The following is a 21,817-nucleotide window of genomic DNA, read 5'->3' on the forward strand; positions in this document are numbered from 1 at the left end:
ATCACACTCAAGAAACAAAATGGAAGAAATAAAACAATTTTAAGTAATAACGAGAACAAAAGTTTTCCTATTGCCAAGAAAGTAGAAAATCACACGCTCGATACAATTAATAAGAGCGACGATAGCAGGAGTGAAAATAATAAGGAGGCTCTCGAGCGCTGAAATCCGAAACAAAAGTTCCAATTGCCTGATAGCTCGATCCGTATACTTCGTCCATGCTCTGGAGTTGACATATCGACAGAGAAACATATGATGAAGTAATATTTTTCCAAGTCGTTCGTCGTTCCCTACAGCGACAGGATTTTGTTCTTTTGTTACAGAGTTTCATTCCGTCCGTTCATAGCCTTGTCTTAAGCACTGAGAGCTTGCCTCCTGACGATATTACGATTTGCCGCGTTTCCTTCCCTTTCAGCAGAGAACTTATATTCTTTAAATTGACTGCCACTGTTATTATTGCTTCCTGTTGGACGTATTTGAGTTCTGGTTTTACATAGCTCGTAGGAATTTCACCAGCAATACCGCGTCTTTTTCCTCTTTTTAACACAAATCGATGCTATGTCTTTGAAATATCAGCAAAAAGATCTTGTGGTTAATTTCGACACGAAATGCTGGCAATTGCAATAGAGATTTTATTTTTATTTCGAAAGCTTCTTTTATCGAATCCGGCAGAAATTTTCAATCGAACAAAATCCATTATTCCTACCATCATTTTTCTTCACGTTCAGTCGATTGAGCAACACTAAATGAATTCCTTTCGAGAAAGCGAGAAACTCCTTTCAATTGTTCCTTCCAATATCGTATTTACAGTGAGACTTTCGAAGCGGATCCATAAATCCTCGCACGATTTTTAACTTTAAGTATTAAAATAGAGAAAAAGCTAGGGATTAATATGGAATTCTCGCAATTTCAGGAATAAAGAATGAAAATTCAGCTGACGGGATGGACGTTCGCGATTATGATGGTAACTAGGTCAGAAATACTTCCAGAATTAAAGCTATGTGAATAGTCGGTGTCGTATTTTCTTTTCAGTTCCTTCTCATCCAAGCCTGCTCATTCTGATAAGATTGCACAGTCATCGTTCGCTACTTCACATTTCAGGATGCAACAAAAATAACGAAACGGAAAATCCATCAGAACGAAATTACTTTTCCGTTAGGGAATTTAATTTCCACGTTACATATAAAATATCAGTTAATAGTTGTGCAAGTTTTAGTTTTCATTGCTGTTCTTCAAATATCGCTGTCGAATGATGCGTTTTTTTTTTGTTATTATTCCCGTTATTGAAAACGAAGAGGAAATTTTTACTAGTGCATTTCGCAATTTCGCAATTGCTTTGCCTTTGGGCATTTTTATTTTGACAATATATAATATGTTCAATATTTATTGTATCGGATGCAAGAAAACTAAATTTATCTCAATTTTCATATATATTGTTATATTCCCAAGTCGTTAAATGCAACTTTCTTTTTGACAGAACGAAATGAAACGAACACGTTTGTTCTGCTTTTGATGAAACAATATCTTTACAATATGTCGGAAACTCACTTGAAAATCTTGCGGTGACGGCGATGATTCCTTCTGATGTTGGTTTGGACTTTGCGGAGGGCTGGGAGCAGATCTGGGACTCTGGGGTCGAGTTCCCAGCTCGTAAATGTTGATCATGTGTGCTGCCTGAGCGTGAACCATCAATTCCCATGCTGAAGGGAATGATACCTTGCAGAGAACGCAGAGCAGAGCTGTTGTAGAATCTCCTTGGAACATAAACATAAATGCATTGTGTGTGCGTGTGTGTGTGTGTGTTTGGTAATAACTTAAATATATTCTGTTTGCCAAAACCACGATAGTTACTAACAATCTGTGGTTTTATTATTCGAGTAAATATTAGCTCGAATTCTGATCAATTTTATTTGAAATTTTAACACAACATACAAATTAAGTTGGTAATTGTAATTGTAACAGAATCTGCGCTAAAATTACTATAGGATTTTACTGAAAATTTATTAAAAGTTTTTATACGTTTATTTTAACCTTATCCTTATTACTAGACTGCAAAGAGCTAATATTTCCGTCCTATTTCTAACTTCATTTTCCAAAAAAAACAAAAAAACAAAAAGAAACAAAACATGTAACTAACCCCTCTACATATGTCGTATTCCTATAAAGAACATGAATTCGTAATAATACGATGAAAATTCCACTTAAAAAGCAACAATTCAGTTCTTTTAAGTCATAATAATATTAAACAAACATTAAGTTTAATATTAAACAACAATACTAAACTCGGTAAACTCTAAATTCAGTTTTTTTCAGTTTACAAACCAATGCAGATAGAACAGTTAAAAACTAGAGAGACGATACGTCAAATGGAGGGAAGCAACTCGCAACAGCATCCGTAGGCAAATTTTACGAGCAGCAACAATACTTCCTAGGCTTTCTCGTTTCAATTCCTTTATCCTAAACAAATCGTGGACCATTGTCCTGACGCAGCTGCGTTTTCCTCGGTAAAATGCCAAAGTACAATTCCGCTCGCGAGAAGAAAATCGAGGAGACACGAGGAAAGAGGAACCGCTCGTAGGATCCGGTTCGAATTTCATTTTTACAACCGCGCCATTCGAAGCGCGATAAGGATAACAGAGGGAAAAGAGGTGGCAACGAGACGAGGATAAGTATTTTGAAACCGGCTGCGCCCTCGAATTTCGATGAAAGCTGGATCTTTATTGAAAAATTTCTTAAAGGCGAAAACGTAGCTGTGGAATTCGTACAATCCCGTTTGGTAAAGCGCAACTCGATCGCGCACTAACAGACGCGAACGTTTTCGTTCACCCACTATAGAGTACAGAGGAAGCGGAAGGTTCGCCGGGCAAACTTTTCTTTCGAGTAGGTACGTACTTGGGGCTGTTCCATTGAAGGTGTGACATTTACATGTGAACCGTAGTTTGCAGTAATTCCGCTTGTGCTCGAGCAACTCGCCTAGGTCTGTAAACATCTCTCTACAGTTGCCACAGATCAGGATATCCGGGTTGCCTGTAACGTAGAAATCACAAACTGATTTCCCTTGATTTCATTTTAGTTTAATTGCACTTTAATTCGTCCCTTCTCTCTTTTTTTTTGTATATCGATTCCGCGAGAATGGTATATTCAAAGGAATCTTGTTTCTGGAATAATTGTTCGCGATCACTTTGAAGTTGGATTAATTTAACTTTTTGAAAGGAAATATGAAAATATATCTTTACTGTTCGTTTCATTAAGAGAGATAATGGAATGCAATTCCTTTCTTCCTTTGCTGTTTGCCAGTAAAATTGTGGATAGTTGATGAGATTACTGGCGTAAAAGCAAAACTCGCTAAGCACATTTGAAACTTGAATTAGATTTGGAATATAATTTTCCCGAAGAAGCCCTATTACCCGGAATAACGGAATGAATAATGGAATGGTAACATTTTTCAAATATCATATCGTACATAGCTTAACGCCCGAGAGTCAGAAACGTCAAAATCAGAAGTGGTATATTTTTAATTTAAAAGATAGTTGCTGTACTAAATTTTTATATGAGTTACTGTAAGCTGCGCTTAAGCGCGGAAGTAGTATCAATATTTTATTTTGAAATAAGAACTATTTATTAAAGAGCATTAAATATCGCGAATAACCAGGTACTATATAAAATTCACAGAACAAACCCGATCGAAATCCTAGCCGTTTAACATTTATTAAAACAACTCATTGGAAGGAAGAGCACGCGAATATAATGAAATTTTCATCCCTATGGGATAAATAACTTGCGGAACATTAGCTATGAGTAAATAATTATTCAATTACGGAAACTTCCTTTCTTCATGCTTATGACCGATAATTCGTAATTTTTTAAATAAAAACGTAAATGGAAGCTCATTTTCCAACATCACTATCTCGCTTCATGACGAATAATAACGTTCTCCGCCGCACTCTACCATTTTTCTCCGTTCACTATATTTAACCGATCATCTTCACGCGAGCTTGCTCGTAATTTCCGCGTAATTAAAGTACGTACCGCGCAGAGACAAGTGTCGACGACACGCTTCCCTCACGCTAAGCTGTTGCCTAATACGGGAAACGCACGATCAACTTACGAACGAATTAACAAACTGTACTTTCGCGTGGTTTCGAACGACTACTCCTCGAACCATAACATGCTCGAGATGCTCCAACTCCAATCTGTTTCTAGCCAAAACATTCCTTGTTTTTTCTTTCTTTTTCCCCGTTTCAAACTTTGATTACTGTTTTGTCTATATGTCTGAATGTAGAATGGTGATACTTACTGTAGACTTTCAATTGGTTCAAATCCGGAACGGTGGCCGTGTTCGCAGCTGGTTGCTGTTTCTGTTGTTTAGGATGTTGCGATCGAGCCGGTGGCATCAGACGTGGTCTTTTCAGTGGTGGTGCCAAACGGGGTGGAAAAGCAGTCGACGCATAGTAACTGAAAATAAACTTGGATACTGAGTGTCACAAGATATCCCGTCGCTAGGAACGATGAATAATTGTTTCGATGGCAACGTCATTGCGTGAATATTTAACGGCGGCTCCGGTGGTGTCGGCAGACGACTCGTTTTGCGACGGTTTTGGACGAGTTGGTTTATAGGATAACATTTGCAGTACACGTATTTTACAAAATGGTAAGGCCGGCGTAGTTTTTCAATCATGTTATAAAAAACGATACGTTTAAACGTTGTACTTATAAATAAAATCTTTGGTATCTTACATAACTAATGAAAAGAGAATTCGGGTGAAACGAAAAGAAATCGACGATGTCACCGAGATATTAGGGAATAAAAATCGAAGAAAAGGGAAAAGTCGAAGATTTAGAAACTTTTGCTGGTGATTTGGGGCGCGAAAATATTGTAAAAGGGATAGAGAAGGTAGAAACTCGGAAGATTTCAGAGATGATATATTAAGTAGTACAGAGGACACGAAGAGAATCATCTTGAAACGTACACTTAATATATTTCAAACAGTGTAATATTTATATAGAAATTTTAAATAAAAGACAAGTTTGAAATGAGTTTCATTTGTCTAAAAATAATTTTGCCCCTGCTGCAATATCACAAGCCAAGGTCAGAAATATTCAATTACAACGGTTTATAGCTCGCCTAAATCGCGCGTCCTTTCATTTTTACGAGGAGCACCGTGCACGAAGGTTTGAGAATGGGTTTCCAGAAGAACGTACAAATTGTACATTTAATCAACTCATTTAGACGCAACAGCACGGCGGAACGTGTTTGCACGCGAGTTGCCTGGGTTTCCCTCTCTTGGACGCCGGTGTCGTTTCGATTAAAAGGCTCGAGCGAACGGCTCGCGTCGAATTTCTAATAAAACGCCGGGCGAACTTGTCTTCGAGACGCTAATTTGCCGAAATTTCATCTACTTCCAGGTTGCTCACAACTATCGACTATATACACTCCGATAAACACATACACAACTACCGACACCTCCGATAACGATTCAAAACGCGTCCGTCTGCACGTCCACCTAACTGAATTTAATCGGATGTGTTTAGACTTTTGATAAAATCGATGCGACATTGTCGCCGTGCGACAAGCCACTTCAGAAACGGAGAACAGAGCTTGTACGGAGAGTTTTCGCCGCTTTGGGCCAAGTGGAAAGAGGTAGGGAGAGAGGAAAGCAGGGAGAGAAAAAGAGAGGGAAAAAGGGAGAAAGAGAAAAAGAAAGAGAAAGGAAGAAAGTCAGGGTGGAAACAAGAGGAGCAGAAAAGAGGAATCGCAACCCCTCGCCGTCGTATTTATCCGGCTATGTATTTCCTCTGTCTGTCCTTGCTGCTTTCGCTTCGTGAAACCTTCGTTGAAATAAAACTTCCTCTTCTTTGCTCTCTCCTTCTCTAGTCTTTTTCAACCTTGTCTAGTCTCTTCTCTCCTTCTGGTTCTTTCCTATTTTTATTTCTAGTTTCACCTTCCTTTTTCTCGTTCCCTTAGTTCGTTTTCCTTTTTTTGTTTCTTGAGAAACGGTCGCAGGGCTCCTTCTTTCCTGTTTAACGCGTCTTTGTCCCATCTGCTTGTTTACGTCTCGCCATTTTATTCCGTTTTGTCGTCGTACTAGAACGGAATTCGTTTTTGAAGACTAGAGAATCTTTTGATAACGTTTAGTTAGAACAATAAGATAATTTAATTGGCGAGAATTGTTTTTCATTGTCATGCATTTCGGAAGTATCTTCTTCCCGTTATCTTGGTTTGAAATGCTGATTAAAAAACTTTTCGCTTAACTAATGACGTTATTATTAACTCCGGCATTCTTTTGTTCGCCACCCTCTTTTGTCGTTGTTCTTTGTTTGCCGCGAAGTTGCCAGCGTATAGCTTTCATTGCTTTCCTTTCCACAGCAACGGTCCCCTTTTGCTCTTTTCATTTATTTAACTTCATGTACAAGAGTTTGCAGATTTCCACGATTCCCTTTTCCCGTTCCTTTGTGTCGCTATAAATTTCTATTTCATCGGTCCGTGCACAACTGCCTAAAGCGTGGCCCACTGTTTCGTATAAAATATCGCGTATTGAATTTATTTCCCACTCTTTTAATTTATAAAACAATATCGAGCCAGGAAGTTGTAAAATACTTTTACGATAAATATTACATCAAATACCGTTCTTTCAATATTTATATCGTGCAATGAATAACAATTTTCATGCGACATTCCAAAAAGCCATACGTAATCATGAAACTAACTGTAATTTCCGTGCAACCAGTGACGATAGAAGATTGCGAAACCTGACAGACAGTTCCTTAAATTTCGTACCATGGCCGACCATCCGTTTACTCGATCCCTCTTATTACTCAAACTGTCCGCTATATTAAATCATCCCCCTGATTTCTCTACTTCCATTTCCATACGTTTTACCAGTCATTATTTTTCGTTCTCCTCGCGTCATTTTCTTCCCTGACATACGTTCCTTTCTCCGTTAAAATCTTCCCTAGACCCGTGCCCAGTTCCCTTTTTCCTCCTCCATCGTGTTCCATCCCCCTTGGCAATAGCGTGACACAAGAGACATCCACGAATTCGTGCCTTCGTGGCGTTGTTAAAAGTTCTCCACGCCGACAGAGTTTCACTCTGTTTCACTTTGAAACTTTCGGATAATAAGCGCGAAACTGGCGCGAAAGAGAGGCGTAAAGAGAGAGAGAGAGAGAGAGAGAGGGAGGGAGAAAATGAGAGAGATAGACGAGGAGGATGTAGAGGAGTGAACGGCGGAGCGGAAGGGCTGCGTTAAGGGCGGGCGTGCAACAGGGAGGCAGTATCATCTACACCGGCACTTCCCGTCGTCTCGACTATTTTAATTTTTTTTCAAGCCACCGTCCAATTATTGGCGACCGCAAAAGTCGTCCTTTGTCGAGTCGCGACCGCCTTTTGAAGTGGCCCCTTATTTCTTCCTTTCTCCTTCCTAATGTCTGCGACGACTGATAAGAAGAGGCGGAGACGGAAGAGGATGGAACAACAGGCCGCTGCTGTCTCGTTGCGCGTCGCATCCCTGCGGAGAGGAGTAACGATCGTCCCTTAGTTTCGGAAGTTCGATGATTACGCGCCGTCTTCTCTAAATCCTTCGGCTGGTAGCGCGGTAATATAACCGGTGATAAACACATCCGTGACGGAACTTTACTCGGTGCTTCCTCTGCCGCTTAAAGGTTGTCCACGAGTACTTTTAACTAACGAATCGAATTTTCGGCGTCGACGCAAGCCGTGATATACTTCCATAAGAGAGACGAAAACGATGTCTACTTTTCAACGAAACGTTAGATACAAGCTGCAATCTGTTGAAATTTAGATAAGGTTATTACGGATAAGCAATTCGATTAAGTACATCTTTCACGATCTTGACGCACGTTCTGAGATATAAGAATTTCAAAAGAATCCCTCTTTCTCGATTACATTTACCAGAGTTCATCATTTTATCGCGGAGGATGAGGTAAAAATCAACCGGAAAGTTGCACGTTATATTTTCGATCTAATTTCCAGCAAGTCGTGTACCTTTCGGAATCGCGTTTAATTTAACAGAGAACGAACGATTCAATTTAAATCTTACCCGGGCATCGTCCTTTTACTGGGATCAGGAATCTTTTTCCATGGCGGATGAGGAAAAAAAAACCGAAGCTTCGAGATAAACCTCTATTCGTTTAAATATAAGCCCAGCGCGAGACAGCCGTGGGACAAGGGGCGATGGAATAAATCGACAGATTTTCATCAAGAAGTAACCCTTAGACAGCAACCTCCTCGTGCGGCCAAGGAGATTCGACCAACGAGGTCTGTGATTGGCACCCCTGACAATTATTTGTTTTCCACAAATCACCGGGGAACGTCGTTTTCCCTTCTCCGGGGCTTTTCTTCACTCTTTTTGTTATTCTCGTTCCCTGCACTTTCAGGTGCGCATTTAGGCTGTTTGTGACATTTCCGCGACGTTGTGAAATAGAATTGCAGAAGCTTTCTAAAAATGTAGGATACGGTATCATCGTTTGAAATAAGACGAGAAGTTAACAAGCTAAGTAAAATAAAAAGCTAATTTAAGTCATAACATTTTCTATTATCCTCCGCTTTTCTCGAGTTCACTCGACTTAGCTTGTACATCATACCCAAGATAAACTTGCGAATAATAGACAAGCTTTGAAGCTTTTGAAATAGCGTAAAAACCGGTCGTTGTCTAGAAATAAGGCTTCATTTTATAAAAAAGATCTTACTAAACAGTTAAATTATTAAAATTTTTTTCACATAGCGATATCGTTATCGATGAGTTTATTAATGTGGACGTATACTAACTGATTGATGCACTCATTGTTGGCACTAATCGATAGAATGGGAAAGAAATTCATATTAAGAAAAGATAAATGGAGGGTAAATCCGTGGATAGCAGTGGCGATTATTTCCTCTCGACGAATCACACGAAACATTACGAAGCCGTGTAAGCAAGGGGTTTCCGTCCCTCCTATTTTTTCCCTAGCCATATACTTTCAGGATCAGCAGGAACCTGGCTGCGACGTTTCGAGTTATATCGCCGCCAACAATGAGTCATTGTCAGAATTTCTGAAATAGAACGCAAGCCACCCCTGTCAACTTTATTTCGAGCAATTTGAGCAAGTTCCGCCGCCAGCTAGCAAAGATTACAAAGGTTTGTTAAAAGGTGCCTTAATGGACGCTTTATGACCATTTAAGACTGGAATATATCGAACGTGGTAAAAGGACTCGTAGTTGAATGTAAATTCTTTTAAAAAACTTTCCTATTATGTTTCAATGAAATTGAAAAAAAGAAAAGATCATTCATTGTTTCACGCCGATTCTTTTTTAACATAATTACTTTTACATAGAAAGATTAAACGATTTATAAACTAAGCTATTTAATTATACTTTATATGAGATATGATGGAAATTTAATTATCTCCACGTTTAAATTTATCTTTACGCTTATCCTTAAACAAAATTAAATTAAATTCTAGAACAAATATAACGTGAGTTATAAGAGCGTACGTTATTTTATAAAATATACGTAATTTCGTATTTTTAACAGGTTTTTTCAATTTCATATCAATTTTCAGGTATCCTTTATCGTAATATTATAAGCCTATTAGTGTTCCACCCGCGACGCTTAACCTGCACGTGTGACAGCTTGCTCGGCTGAATGAATTTTAATGAAATCCGGTATTAGAGGGTTTGGGTTAGTATTTATCCGACAAATTCAAGTTCCGTTCACGTTGTTCAATCTCTACACATACGTGTCCAGGCTCGGGTTGAACAAAGAATCGATTCCAGTCCACACTCACTAACATTTTACTCAAATTACCAAATAAAATGTTTTACAAATAGGAAGCAAAATTTTAAAAATAATATGGAGTCCTAGGACCTTCTACTTTTCTTTCTCCGCTTTGTGATTATAACGAAATTGTAATCTTTGCTTCTAAAAAAATTTGTAATCTTTGTTTGCTATTTAAAACATTTTGTCGCAAAGGATTTTACATTGTTAAGGTAATTTTAAAACATTTCTTTCTCGATAACGACATCCAAAAATATAATAACTATATATCGTCAATGAAAAATACTTTTTCAAATAACGAAAGTAAAGGATTTCTTTGAAGATTCGTATGTATAATAATTCTATTTAAATTGAAAGTTTCGAGGCACACGTTTACGTTTAATTTAATAGATTAAATGTTCATTAAAAACGAATTCGTTAATACAAATCTGAAATCGATGAACTAAAACATACGAAAATTTCATTATTTATAATCCTCTTTTCGTGCAACTGCGTCAACTAGATCGCTTTATCGTTGTCCCAGGGACACAATCTTTTTGTTTTATTTTGCTTTCTTCCCGTACCATGACAGTAGAGAAACTGCTACAATGTGTATGCGACAAAACCTGCCGCCTATATATTTTACTATCACAAATATTACCACTTGGACGGTTCGTGGTCCAGAACGCACCCCCATGCCTATAAATAATATTTCTGTCGGAGCTTTCAGCGGCGTTTTCCCGCAATTATTGCGTTTCTCATAACCGATGTCATAATTCTATCCGGTAACAGGGCCATTCGTAACTTCTGTCAGTCCAGTTCATTTTAATGTTTCCTTTTTTCACTTGTATATCCTATTTTTTGCTTTTTCCAGCCTTATGAGTCTCTGTTAAAAATAAAACAAGAATAAGAAAGGAATTAAAAGGACAGAACCTTGATCTTATATCCCTAACGTTGGCTGAAAAATAATGTGTATGATTCAAAATTATACTTCCTTGAATTTCTTATGTTCATTACGTCGAAACACCTATTTATATTCATGGTCCTTTGTTTTCCTCTCCACTGTAAAAGATGGTCATAATTTTTACTTCACGAGAGTTTAAGGTGCACTGCAAGGGGCGTATTAGTTACGTGTATTAAAGCTGCTCTTTTAGCACCATTTTTTTTAATGCTACAACCTTTCAGAAGCAACAGAATTTGCATAACAAAGATGAACAAGTTGCTCGGAGTTACGGAAATTTCATTGTTCTGTTTGTCTGCAAGTAAATCGTATATTATCATCAAAAAGGACATTCGCTATAACTATGGCACGATAACAAAGACTATTTGAAGAGAATGTTTGTACTTACAAGTACACTTTTACATATATATATACCTAATATAAATAGAATGTTATTTTGTCGCAATAATACATGATCCGTTTAAAAAAATCTCGGGTTAAGAAGATAGAAGCACGATGACGTTATACCATTTCAATCGTAACCTACATACGTCAGTTTTAAATATCGGATGAGAAACCTTTGGTTAGTGAAAAGGATTATCTTTCGAAGTCCTCATAAAGATTTGATTTCGCTACCTGACATTCACGTGACAGTGGATCTAATAAAATTATTAAATCGATATCAGTAAACCTATAGCATGTTTCCTGATTATACTTTCTAATACGTAGAAATAAACATTCAAATAAACCATGTACGATAAAAGGGAAAAATTTCTTTTCCTCTTCATACGTCATCTTATATTCCGCAAAAAATATTCTTATCATTGCGGCAGCTTATCTTGCATAATGTTCAAATTATCACAGTTTCATGAGTATTTATCGTAACGTTGGTGGTACATTAAATATGCATTTGCGCATATGTATGCTAATTAGTAAAAAAGAATAGAATAGAATTTTCGGGAATTTGCTAAGATTCCACATGCTGGGCAAAGAATCAGGGGAAATTGCCGCGAGCATTATGTATGCTCCCTTTTCCCATCTCATTTCCTTTCACGAGGAAACTTTTCACCAGCGTATGATAGTTTTGGGCCTGCCTCGGATTTCTACGAGCAATTAAAGAGTGCTCAGGAAGTTTCACCGCGGAACGATGGAAGGAATTATCGTGGAATCTCGCAGCTACTCTTTCCCTCCTTCTTATATCTCGTTTTCAGAATCGAAATTTCTTATTTGATTACTTGAGTAGGCTTGCTAGCAAATCCTTGGATTATCTGTTCACGTGTGCGGGCCGATCTTGCAGAATTTTTGTTAGAATTTTAGAAAAACTACAAAAGAAGCGAAAAAGTGAAGGATAAAGAATCAAATAATTAATAAAGCTATGTTTTAAATGTTATTAGAACGTAATATGTACTATGTTTGAATACCAACTTCACACGGAATCGAAATTTATTTCTTCAAGAGCGGAGATTTTCTTTGTTCGACGTCAACGAAAATCAAATTACGTGTCGCCTGCGAAAGGATTTTTATCCCTTAGCGTTCTTCTAGATCAAAGGATAAGTTACGAGTATCGTATAAATTGTAAATTCCATTCGCCATTTCACCATATTATTGTGTTTTGCTCAGGAAATTTTCGTCTCTTCTGATATATCATTCAGATAATATTGTTAAAATTATGCTTTGAAATAAACTAAACAAAATATATAGTTTCTTTACACCAATGAAAGCCAAGATGATCCATTAGAAAGCTAGAAAAGATTTCTATCTCTTTGATTATTCTTAATCCTAATAAAATAATTCATAACGATTCTAGACATATACCTAATGAATGTTTTATACACACTAAATATATTATGACATTTCTGACGAGCCTCCTTCCTCTCACATCTCACTCGTATCTAAAAATACGCTATTATTCCTGAAACTGCAATGGGTAACTGCAGAAAGGTCAATCATTGACATTTTTCCTTTTATTTAAGCACACGCTATAAACGATACTGTATTACCAAACCGATCTTAAATATTCGCATATGCTTATGTAATATTACATGATTGTAATTCAGCTGTAGTTTATCCATTCTTAAATATTGCTTTCTACAAATCGTCGTCCCAGTTCTTAACTGTTCTAACTCCATTTTTCAAAAAAATGTAATTAACCAATTCACATATGTTTCATTGTTATGAAAAATACAAATTCATGTTTCTACTTAGAAGGCAACAAATATTCATTTCTTTAAGTCCTAACTATACACAACAACATTAAACTTCATGAACTTTAAACTCAGTTTTCTGAGTTTACAAATTAGTGGAGATAGAACATTTAGGAACTAGAGCGACGAAATATCTAATAAAATAAAACTTGCATCAAACGCAAAAATTAGTAATATCTTTGCAATTCTACGGAATTATATAGCTCACAAAATTGTTAATTAATAAAAATTGCACAACTGTACAATAATTAGTATCGTGAATGCGCATCCTGTCAAAGGGTCGAAATTCCACGTCTAAAGGCTCGGCGCGACAAAGAAACCGAGTTGTCGTTGAAGAACGACGAGCTTTTTGTTAGGCGGCTTGTATGTATGTACGCTGGTCGCTACAAATTAGACGATAGGCGTGCAACGTAACACCAAGTAGTTTGAAACTGGCTGTTAAACCAATGCAAATTACTGCAAGACAATCCCCGGTGTTGCGGGTGGAGGCGAAAGAGGCGTGGACCAGGCGAGAGTTCGTCCTTTCTAATTACGTATCGCAACCCCCGAGAAAGAGGATGGAAAAGCTTAACCAACTTTTCACGAATTAGTACTGCCCTGACTGTGCCCTGTGAATTTCACGTTTCGTAACGGTGTTAATCTCTAACCAATTTCGTAATTTTCGTCTGTGTCCTTTCAATGAATGCTTCTAGATTTGCGGTTTTGTTGGCAAAAATTCATCGCCTCTTTAATCTTTTAAAGCATAAACCGCTCTGAAAATATTTCATTCGACAGATTTTGTGGAAAAGTGGTACAGGTTTATTTTCATGGTACAGGTAACCACAGTTCTCTTAAGTCAAAGATTTTTGTCAGTTGTACCAATATTTTTTTAAATGTCTCATTTTGTTAAGGAATGGTTAATGTTGAAATAAAGGATAGCTTGGTTAAATAGGACGTAAGATGAGATATTAATTTACGGGAAAATCGTAAGGATCATCGATAACGTTAAACGTGGTAATTAAATATGACGGGGAATTTTGTTAACAACGTTTCATGTATGACCTGCAATTTTACTACAAATTGGATATAATGTAGGTGTAATACCCTGGTGTATACGCAAGAAAGGATATCGAGTTAATCAGGAATATTCATTCCTCCGGGTATCGTTTCACAGCTACGATTAACCTCTATTTCGTACTCGTGCAACACAGAGATTTATATCACAAGCTTATTGTCCGCAATTTCGCTCTTTACGGTGTACGATATCGTCAGTAATTTAATTATGTAATCCATAATTATTGTCATAATGGACTTAAAAATCTCCACTAATAAGAACGGATCGATACAACGAGAATAAAATCGAGTTGATATCCACGATGTAAAGATAATGGAAATAGATATAGAAACCCATATGATGGTCATAAGAAATTTATGAGCAGATTAAAACACAATTTTCACAATTTCTTTAAATGCCACGTTCGCACCTATGTATACTAATTTACATATATGTCCTCTGGAATGAGAAAGAAAACTAATTTTACCGGAACGCTAGGATCTGAATACTACTAGAATTTTAAGGAATTTTATTAGACATACGCAAACTTCATTTCTGCAAATACGTTTCAACTATTTTCTAATTAAACTTAGCAGCTATTCTGTTCCGCTACATAACAGAAAATCGTTGTGTTATATAATTCACGAATGAATATGGATTTGTTAATAGAACTGTAATAAAATGAATGAAATAAAATCATACATCGCATTATTCTTATCAGATACCTAAAGAGGTATCAAAGTTACGCATATATGATATGTTTTTAGCGAGATATGAGTATCTCGAAAGATACTAGTTCTTCGAGATGGAACCCTCCCAAAAGGGTAAGTGGTAAAGGAGGAGATAAATCAGAGTACGAAACATGAAACGACATCAGGGGCAAGTGTGCATCTAAGATCTCTATCGCGTATTAACGACGTTCAATTAAGTAAATGGCCCTCTTGTGAATTTTCTCTACCTCGAACCCGGAAGATTAATTACAAATTGAATTGGCTATAGGTATAACGGTGTAACGACTGGCTGCGTTAGGGTGTGCACACATACGCAGAAGGGTGTCAGGTTAATTAGGGACATTCGTCCCTCAAGACATCGCTTTGTGACTAGGAGGCTTAACTGGACACGATGCATCGTGACACCTAACAGCACCCTGGCCTATAAGCTTGATCCCCATCGACATACATTAAGTGCACGGATTTCAGATGTCTATCTGACCTGTGTCAAATTAAGTGTTACCTGCCAGAAACGTCAAATTTAATCGATGCGAGAACGACACTGGTTTCCTGTATCAACCGTGACACGAAGGCAGCTATTAAAACGTAATGCGGAATTCCTTTTTCTTATCCAATTATCCTATTATTTTTTTATTTCGTTCTAATTATTGCGTTTGATGGATCAAGAAAATGGCAAATGATATTTTTATAAATTTTATTTTATTTCTTTTAATTTTTTAATTTTTCCTGTTAGTGGTAGCTTCTATTTTTGGGTAACTGTAAGACAGAAGTATTCCATGGGAAAGTTATTTTCTTTTCATCTGGAGTTAATGATCAGTAAGTTCACTTTGGCGTGAATTCAATCTGTTCAAAGGATTATAACAACCTCTTTTAAGATAAAGAATTCGACACAAAGCAATACAGAGGAGGCAAAGAATTTCGCAACCATAAACAATGCTTTATCTTCGCCTGCAATGGAATAACCAGAAAAATTCAACTAAAAGAAGGGCAAAGCGAAACGTACGGTGATAATTTCCCATTCGAATATTCAGCGCCATTCTCAGCACATAATTTCTCGATATAATAGTTTTCCGTAAAATGGCTTGAATCGCAAAGCAGAAACGTAGGCTCTTAATTCCATTATAAAACTACTACAGACCGGCGATATTTTAAACTGAGATCGAACATACCTGCAGTTAGGTTCCATAAACGGGTGATAAATAAAAATTATTTAATAGAATCGAAAGCATTGTGCAATTTCGCACAAACCAATATATATAATCCAAAAGATGTACAATTAATCAAGCAATGTGGCATAATCACTGAATAATAAATGCCTTTGATACAAATTAAATATGATACTAAAAGGATTGAAGGAGAATGATAGGTGTTATATGTAAATGTTGAATTTTTAGATTAGCCTATAGTCGGAGTGTATAGGTGGCGAATGAAAGCGTAGAGAGAGAGAGCGAGAGAGAGAGAGAGAAGGATGAACGAAGAAGACTTGGAGGGTGAGATAAACATAGGAAATAAGAGAAAAATGTATTTCTGGAAGTCCATCTGTTAGACGAGGACTATGTATAATAAATACAATAATAAATAAACTAATATGATAGTCCAATTAAAAAGATAAGTAAGACGATTACAGAGTATTAATACTAGTCTGGCCTGCAAATAGTAAACATCTTGCTTTTTATGATGCTTTTGTTCTCAAGTTAAGATGCTTTAGGTTTTAAGTTAATACGTCAATTAGTTCTTAAGACGTAGAAGTTTAAAGGATACGTATAAGAACATCCTAACGGTTACTAAACTTCTATTGTGTCTCATTTTTTTTCTAAATACGCTAATCAATAAATATACTAATTATTTACAGAAATTTATCGACGATCAATTTTATTATGCCTGCGTTAGTTTGTAAAAAGTTTTGTTGGCTGTTTAATAATATTAAAGAAGTCTTCTACAGGCTTTTACCCGTATAACGCAACGATTGCAATTGGTTACGAACTGCTAACAATAAATTGAACGTACGACTTTCATGAATATAACTTCAACAATATGCGTTTGCAAAGAACGAACTTTATCGTTGAAAAGAAACAACCTAGCTCGGTAGCTCGATTACATGGGAATGGTTTAATAAATAAAACAAGTCGCTTTGAATATTGGTTCGTCCTTTTTTTATTCCTCTCTGTATACGTAGGTACCGTTTTCCTTTTATAACGATCGACGAAAATAAAATGTGCACAAAATTTATACATACGGCTTTGAACTTTACGATCGGATCACGGTTCCTCTCAATCTGTAATCATTAAATTGGTCAGAAATTCCTACACTGTTTTTAATAGCGCTTTTAACGTTGCTTTCAGCCAGAACTTTTACCGCCGTGCAGTTCTCCATAGTAGTTTTAAACTGAAATGACCATTTTTGTACGCACTAATACATATGAAAAGGTCGGCTTTGTGAGTGGCGCACTTGTGAACGCTTAATTTTACCAAGTCGAAATACGGTAATTTCGCTCGGGATTTGAAAAGGACCGTGAGTTATACACTGAGCAAATTCGAATGCATTCGGCAATATTATTCGTTCAGTCGCTTATTTGATATAAAACCGTTTGGATAAAAGGTAATGTCCTAATGAGCTCTTTTCCGAGAAAAATAATTTCAATTCTATGTATTTTTGCACATTTTTCGTCAATTTCGTTATCCATGGGTAAACGTAACCAATAACAATTAGAAAATACCAATTAAAACCATGTAACTAACCATTGTAATCGTGGAACTTACGGGAGAAACTGGAACAACGGGAAAAGCAACTAAACACCCAAGTGATTTCCAAATACAATTTCCCAACCACGGATCGTAACGGTAGCAAGACAGAACCGAGAACAGGATCGAATTGATGATAAGCAAGAAAGTTAATTGAAAGCAGATTTTCAAGGTGTTCCTATCCCGATGAGTTAGTTTTACCCGTGTGATATTCAGACGGGGAAACCCGTGGCAGTTCATATAAAACGCGATGCAACGAGTTTCGCTGAAAAAGTTGCCCGGAAATTGGCCGCAGATACACGGTTTGCCAGGAAAAAACAGCCGGGTGCAAAAGTGAACTGGGAAAAATAGGTGGAGTGGGAGGACGAAACAAAATGCAACAACGAAAAGCAGGATCGAAAAAAAAGGCAGAAAGGAAAAATATCAAAAGCAATCAATTCCTTTTTAGTCGACGAACAATGTTGCCCGCGGCTTGTACTGCGTGTCGCTTGTGGCGATTCGGGATGCCTCGTGTGCGTTACACGGGTGTGTGTTTTCTATGGCGGCGCACGTTGCATATTTAAAGCAGGGCGCAAGGATGGAATATAAAGTCCGTCCGAAAACACCGCTCTCTCGACCATCCAAAAAGAAACGAGAGCTCGCGGGGCTCATACACCGTTGCGCCAGAAGAATTAATAAAGCAACGAAAAGCAACGTCACGTGGTTTATCGTTGTTGGTTTGGTTGAAAGAAAAGGGCGCCTGGACCGTGCATGTTTCTCTAGCCCACGGTTATAATTCCGTTCCACGCGGCTGCCCCGGCAACGGCCTCACCTGAGCTTATGATTTTTATTCGGGCCGGCGCGGCGCGCCGCGCCGTATTCCGCTTTTGCACCCGTGCGCGGCCGCGTCGCTCTTTCTCCAGGCCGGTCACGAACTGTCTCTGAATCGTAACAATTAAAGCAAAAGGACCGGGGTGCCGGTTGCGCGGTCACCGCGCCCGTTTTCCAACCTCTCCCGCTCGACTCGCGACCTCTTTGCCCCTGTTCTCTCTCTCCTCCTCCACCATTTTTCTCTATCTGTCTCCATCTCTTTTTCCCCTCTATTCGACTGTGGTGAAAGAACGCGATGAATCGTGGCTGCGTTATTGGATGAAAATTACGCGTGAACGGAGCAGAATTATTCGTTTGTCTAGACTGGAAGCTTGCCATTGATTCTTTGTAAGATTAGAATAAAAGAAGTAAAGACAGAAGAATGAAACGAGAGAATAAAAAGAAGAAAGTTTGGAACAAATCCGAATGTATATAGAACTTACAAAGCATTTTATATAAGTATGGCCAAGCATATTTTAGGAAAAATAAGATTAAAGGGCCGTAAATATCTCTCGCTATCGTTTAATTAATTCTCTGCTTGCCATAAAAATTTTTTGTCCAACTATCCAACGATAAAATCGATACGGCCAGGAACCACGGGATTTATCGCGCGATAAATACTCTCCGATGTGTTTTCCTTCTTAACCTGCCTTAGCGCGAACGTCACAAGCGGATCCTAAATTATACAGAAATTCAATTGGACGCTAGGTTGCGAGCAAATAGGACAAAAATGCCGTTTCAGCCGACTTCCTGCGTGTTGTTACTTGAAATATATACCAGAAGGGCATAGCAAGCACCGTGGTCGGACTCTAATAATTATTATCTACGGTCACGTGAGTATAATAACGTTAGCGTGCACCGTGCTTTGATAATCGCACGTGCATTGCCTCTTTAACTTCTCTCCATTCAATCAAGCCAGGTCCTTGTTCGCTCCTTGAGCGACCGAGCAAGCGATTAATTGGAGAAATACCTCGACGATGGAGAGGGAGAAAAAAAAAAAGAATGATTGCGTTTACTCAGCGAGTAATTAAGTGTTAATGTATCCTGTTGTCGACGGTGTTTGCTTGCCGACTAATTAGTTCTACATGCTTCGTTTGCCCCTATACAAGAAGGCGGATTCGTGATTTGTTGCGAAGCTCGCTTTCGATATACGATAAGCATTAAAAATCCTGTAGCCAGAAGATTCCAGGTTTAACTGGAAGAATCCTTTACATCGCGTACTCTGACGCAACATCAGCGTCTTGATTTTATGATGTTTTATTTAACCGAGTTACCTTCCTCGTCTTGGCTTGAAAAACTGCGTTGGCCAGGCGAGACGTTTCACGGATCGGGAAAATAGCTTTTACTCGCGTAGGAAGTATATACGTCTTAGAAAAGTCGCAGTATTTCGGCATTAGAAAGTACTTAGCACTTTTAAGAATTTCAGCAGAGGGTTTTAAATGGACGGATAGACCGAAAAGTTCCTTTGACGACTATATACAAGATCTTATCGGAGTTAAATTTTCTACCGAGTTCATTCGAATGAGATATTCTTCCTCCACTATATGGTTAAATCCTTTGGTATTATCCTGTTCTTGTTACAAGAAAGAAAAAATTTTGAAGAAGGGAAGTAAATAAAGGAGAAGGGAGAAGAAAACAAATGCGCATATGCGGGCTGAATTAAACGGGGCAGGCATAGATATTTTAATTTATACTTATGAATAAAATTCTCTCGCCATTCGGGATTTCACGGGTTAACGTCCGTCAAGCTGGATTTTTCACTGGCGATCGAATTAAATCGGCGTGCCAATTAATTTTGAAAGAATATTGATCACGGTACCTTTGATCTGTTACGCGAATCGTGGAAACAAACTCGTTTTCGCACAAAAATATTCGCTATGAATTAAAAGGTTGCGTTTCTTTTGTGTGGCAATCGTTAAAAGAAAGGAATAAAAATGAAAAAGAATAAATGGATTATAAAAAAACATTGATTATCACCTTCGAAAATTTGAAACGAAGTGACAGAACCGAATTCGAATTCTGGCGAGTTTAATCGATACCAGGAGGTAATAAATGCGTTCATGCATCAATGCGAAGCGATACGCAAAAATAAATTAATAAACTTCAATATTGTTGCTGATATTCCTCTTGCGTATCGCGTATGCGAGGCAGAAGTAAAACATTCGGGAAACGGGCCGAGATAATAATTATGATTTACGGTCTGGTAGTTATAATTCCAGCATCGACGGCAAATTATATGCCTGCTTTTCAAAATTGCGCGTACACTCGGTGACCGAGCTCTTCATGTACGTGGGCAATGTTGTTCCTATACAAGAACATCAGCTTGGCTTAATCTTCCACCTATAGCCAGCACGATTAGCCGATGAAAAAATCACTTGCAAATAAATTTAATTTATTTATGAGCAAGTATACTCGATTTGTTGAATACGTGTTTTTGGATTAGGTTTGATTAATAGCGATCCGTAAAGTCGTTTCTAGATATTTGAATTAAACAACAGAAAGATTTCATTTTACATACCCGACTACCGCACACCACCGTATTTGTAAAACTATGCGAACAGTAATTCAGCGAAATTGTGCATCTCCAATGCAATTCGCACTCACCTATCATAGTAGTAGTCCCTGAAATCAAAAACATAGTAAACGATTAGTTGAGAAATTTCTTCAAGAATTTTTAATGAAAGAAAATATATGTATACCATTTCTAAAGCTATAATAGATTTATATTATTTATCGTAATTTAAAATTTGTACATTGTTTGCTATAGTTTCACGATAGCAATTTAAAAAAAAAGAACCATTCTAAGATTATCAAAATATCTATATTTGTTAACAACAAACGATACAAAATTCAGTGAAATCAATATCTATATTCGTTTGTTATATGTATAGTTCAAGCACAAAATAAACTTCAATCGACGGAAACATTTTTACACTTTCAAAAAGTACACCAATATCATGAACAAAGAGAAAAATGGGATCGTGTTTCGCTATACCGAAACAAGAAACCGATGGAATAACGATCAACGTTTGAAATGATGAAACATCAAACGAATTCGAACGAAATAATAAAGAAATGTTGTAAATCACTCGCAACAGATTATTTATAGGTTCATCAAACAGATAGATTCGTGTATGTCACGATTCTGAAGATCGTTACATACGATAACGCTTAATTTGCATTAACGATTGAATCGCATAGTAAAGTCACAGTTCAATCACTGTTTAGTGTTTCCTGAATCAGTCGATATACGATAGTGTTCACGTTCCAGTCACGTTTCTGTGTAGTGAATGATACTTCAACGGTGATCGAATCGTGACTAAACCGCCGCGCTACTGCAAGTCAAATCGAACGTCGCGCGACATTCATTTCTTTTCTGTACTTGAAATTCGGTACTTTAAATGCATTCTGCTTGTATCTTTTTAAGTATTACGCTACGAACCAGCGAAAGATTCCTTCCACCCAATTATTTCCTAAGACGTCGAAGATAATCAATTTCAGTTGCTCACAGATCACATACGTATACTGAAATTTCATTCTCTGTTATTGCCTATACATTTTTATTGCGTA

The 21,817-nt window shown here is 37.4% G+C and overlaps 1 protein-coding gene across 3 annotated transcripts in view; it reads right to left on the reverse strand.

Annotated features, from left to right (window-relative positions):
• Positions 1–21,817, reverse strand: part of LOC132913452 (uncharacterized) — a 248,495-nt gene that overhangs the window by 7,534 nt on the left and 219,144 nt on the right. For all 3 annotated transcript variants that reach the window (XM_060971827.1, XM_060971826.1, XM_060971825.1), the window contains 4 exons: positions 20,852–20,869; positions 4,295–4,452; positions 2,890–3,024; positions 1,546–1,751 (listed from right to left, as the gene is read on the reverse strand). In XM_060971827.1, the coding sequence (XP_060827810.1) occupies positions 1,546–1,751; positions 2,890–3,024; positions 4,295–4,452; positions 20,852–20,869 (517 nt within the window). The remainder of the gene's footprint in view (positions 1–1,545; positions 1,752–2,889; positions 3,025–4,294; positions 4,453–20,851; positions 20,870–21,817) is intronic.

The sequence above is a fragment of the Bombus pascuorum genome, chromosome 13, assembly GCF_905332965.1.
Source record: "Bombus pascuorum chromosome 13, iyBomPasc1.1, whole genome shotgun sequence".
Classification (NCBI taxonomy): domain Eukaryota; kingdom Metazoa; phylum Arthropoda; class Insecta; order Hymenoptera; family Apidae; genus Bombus; species Bombus pascuorum.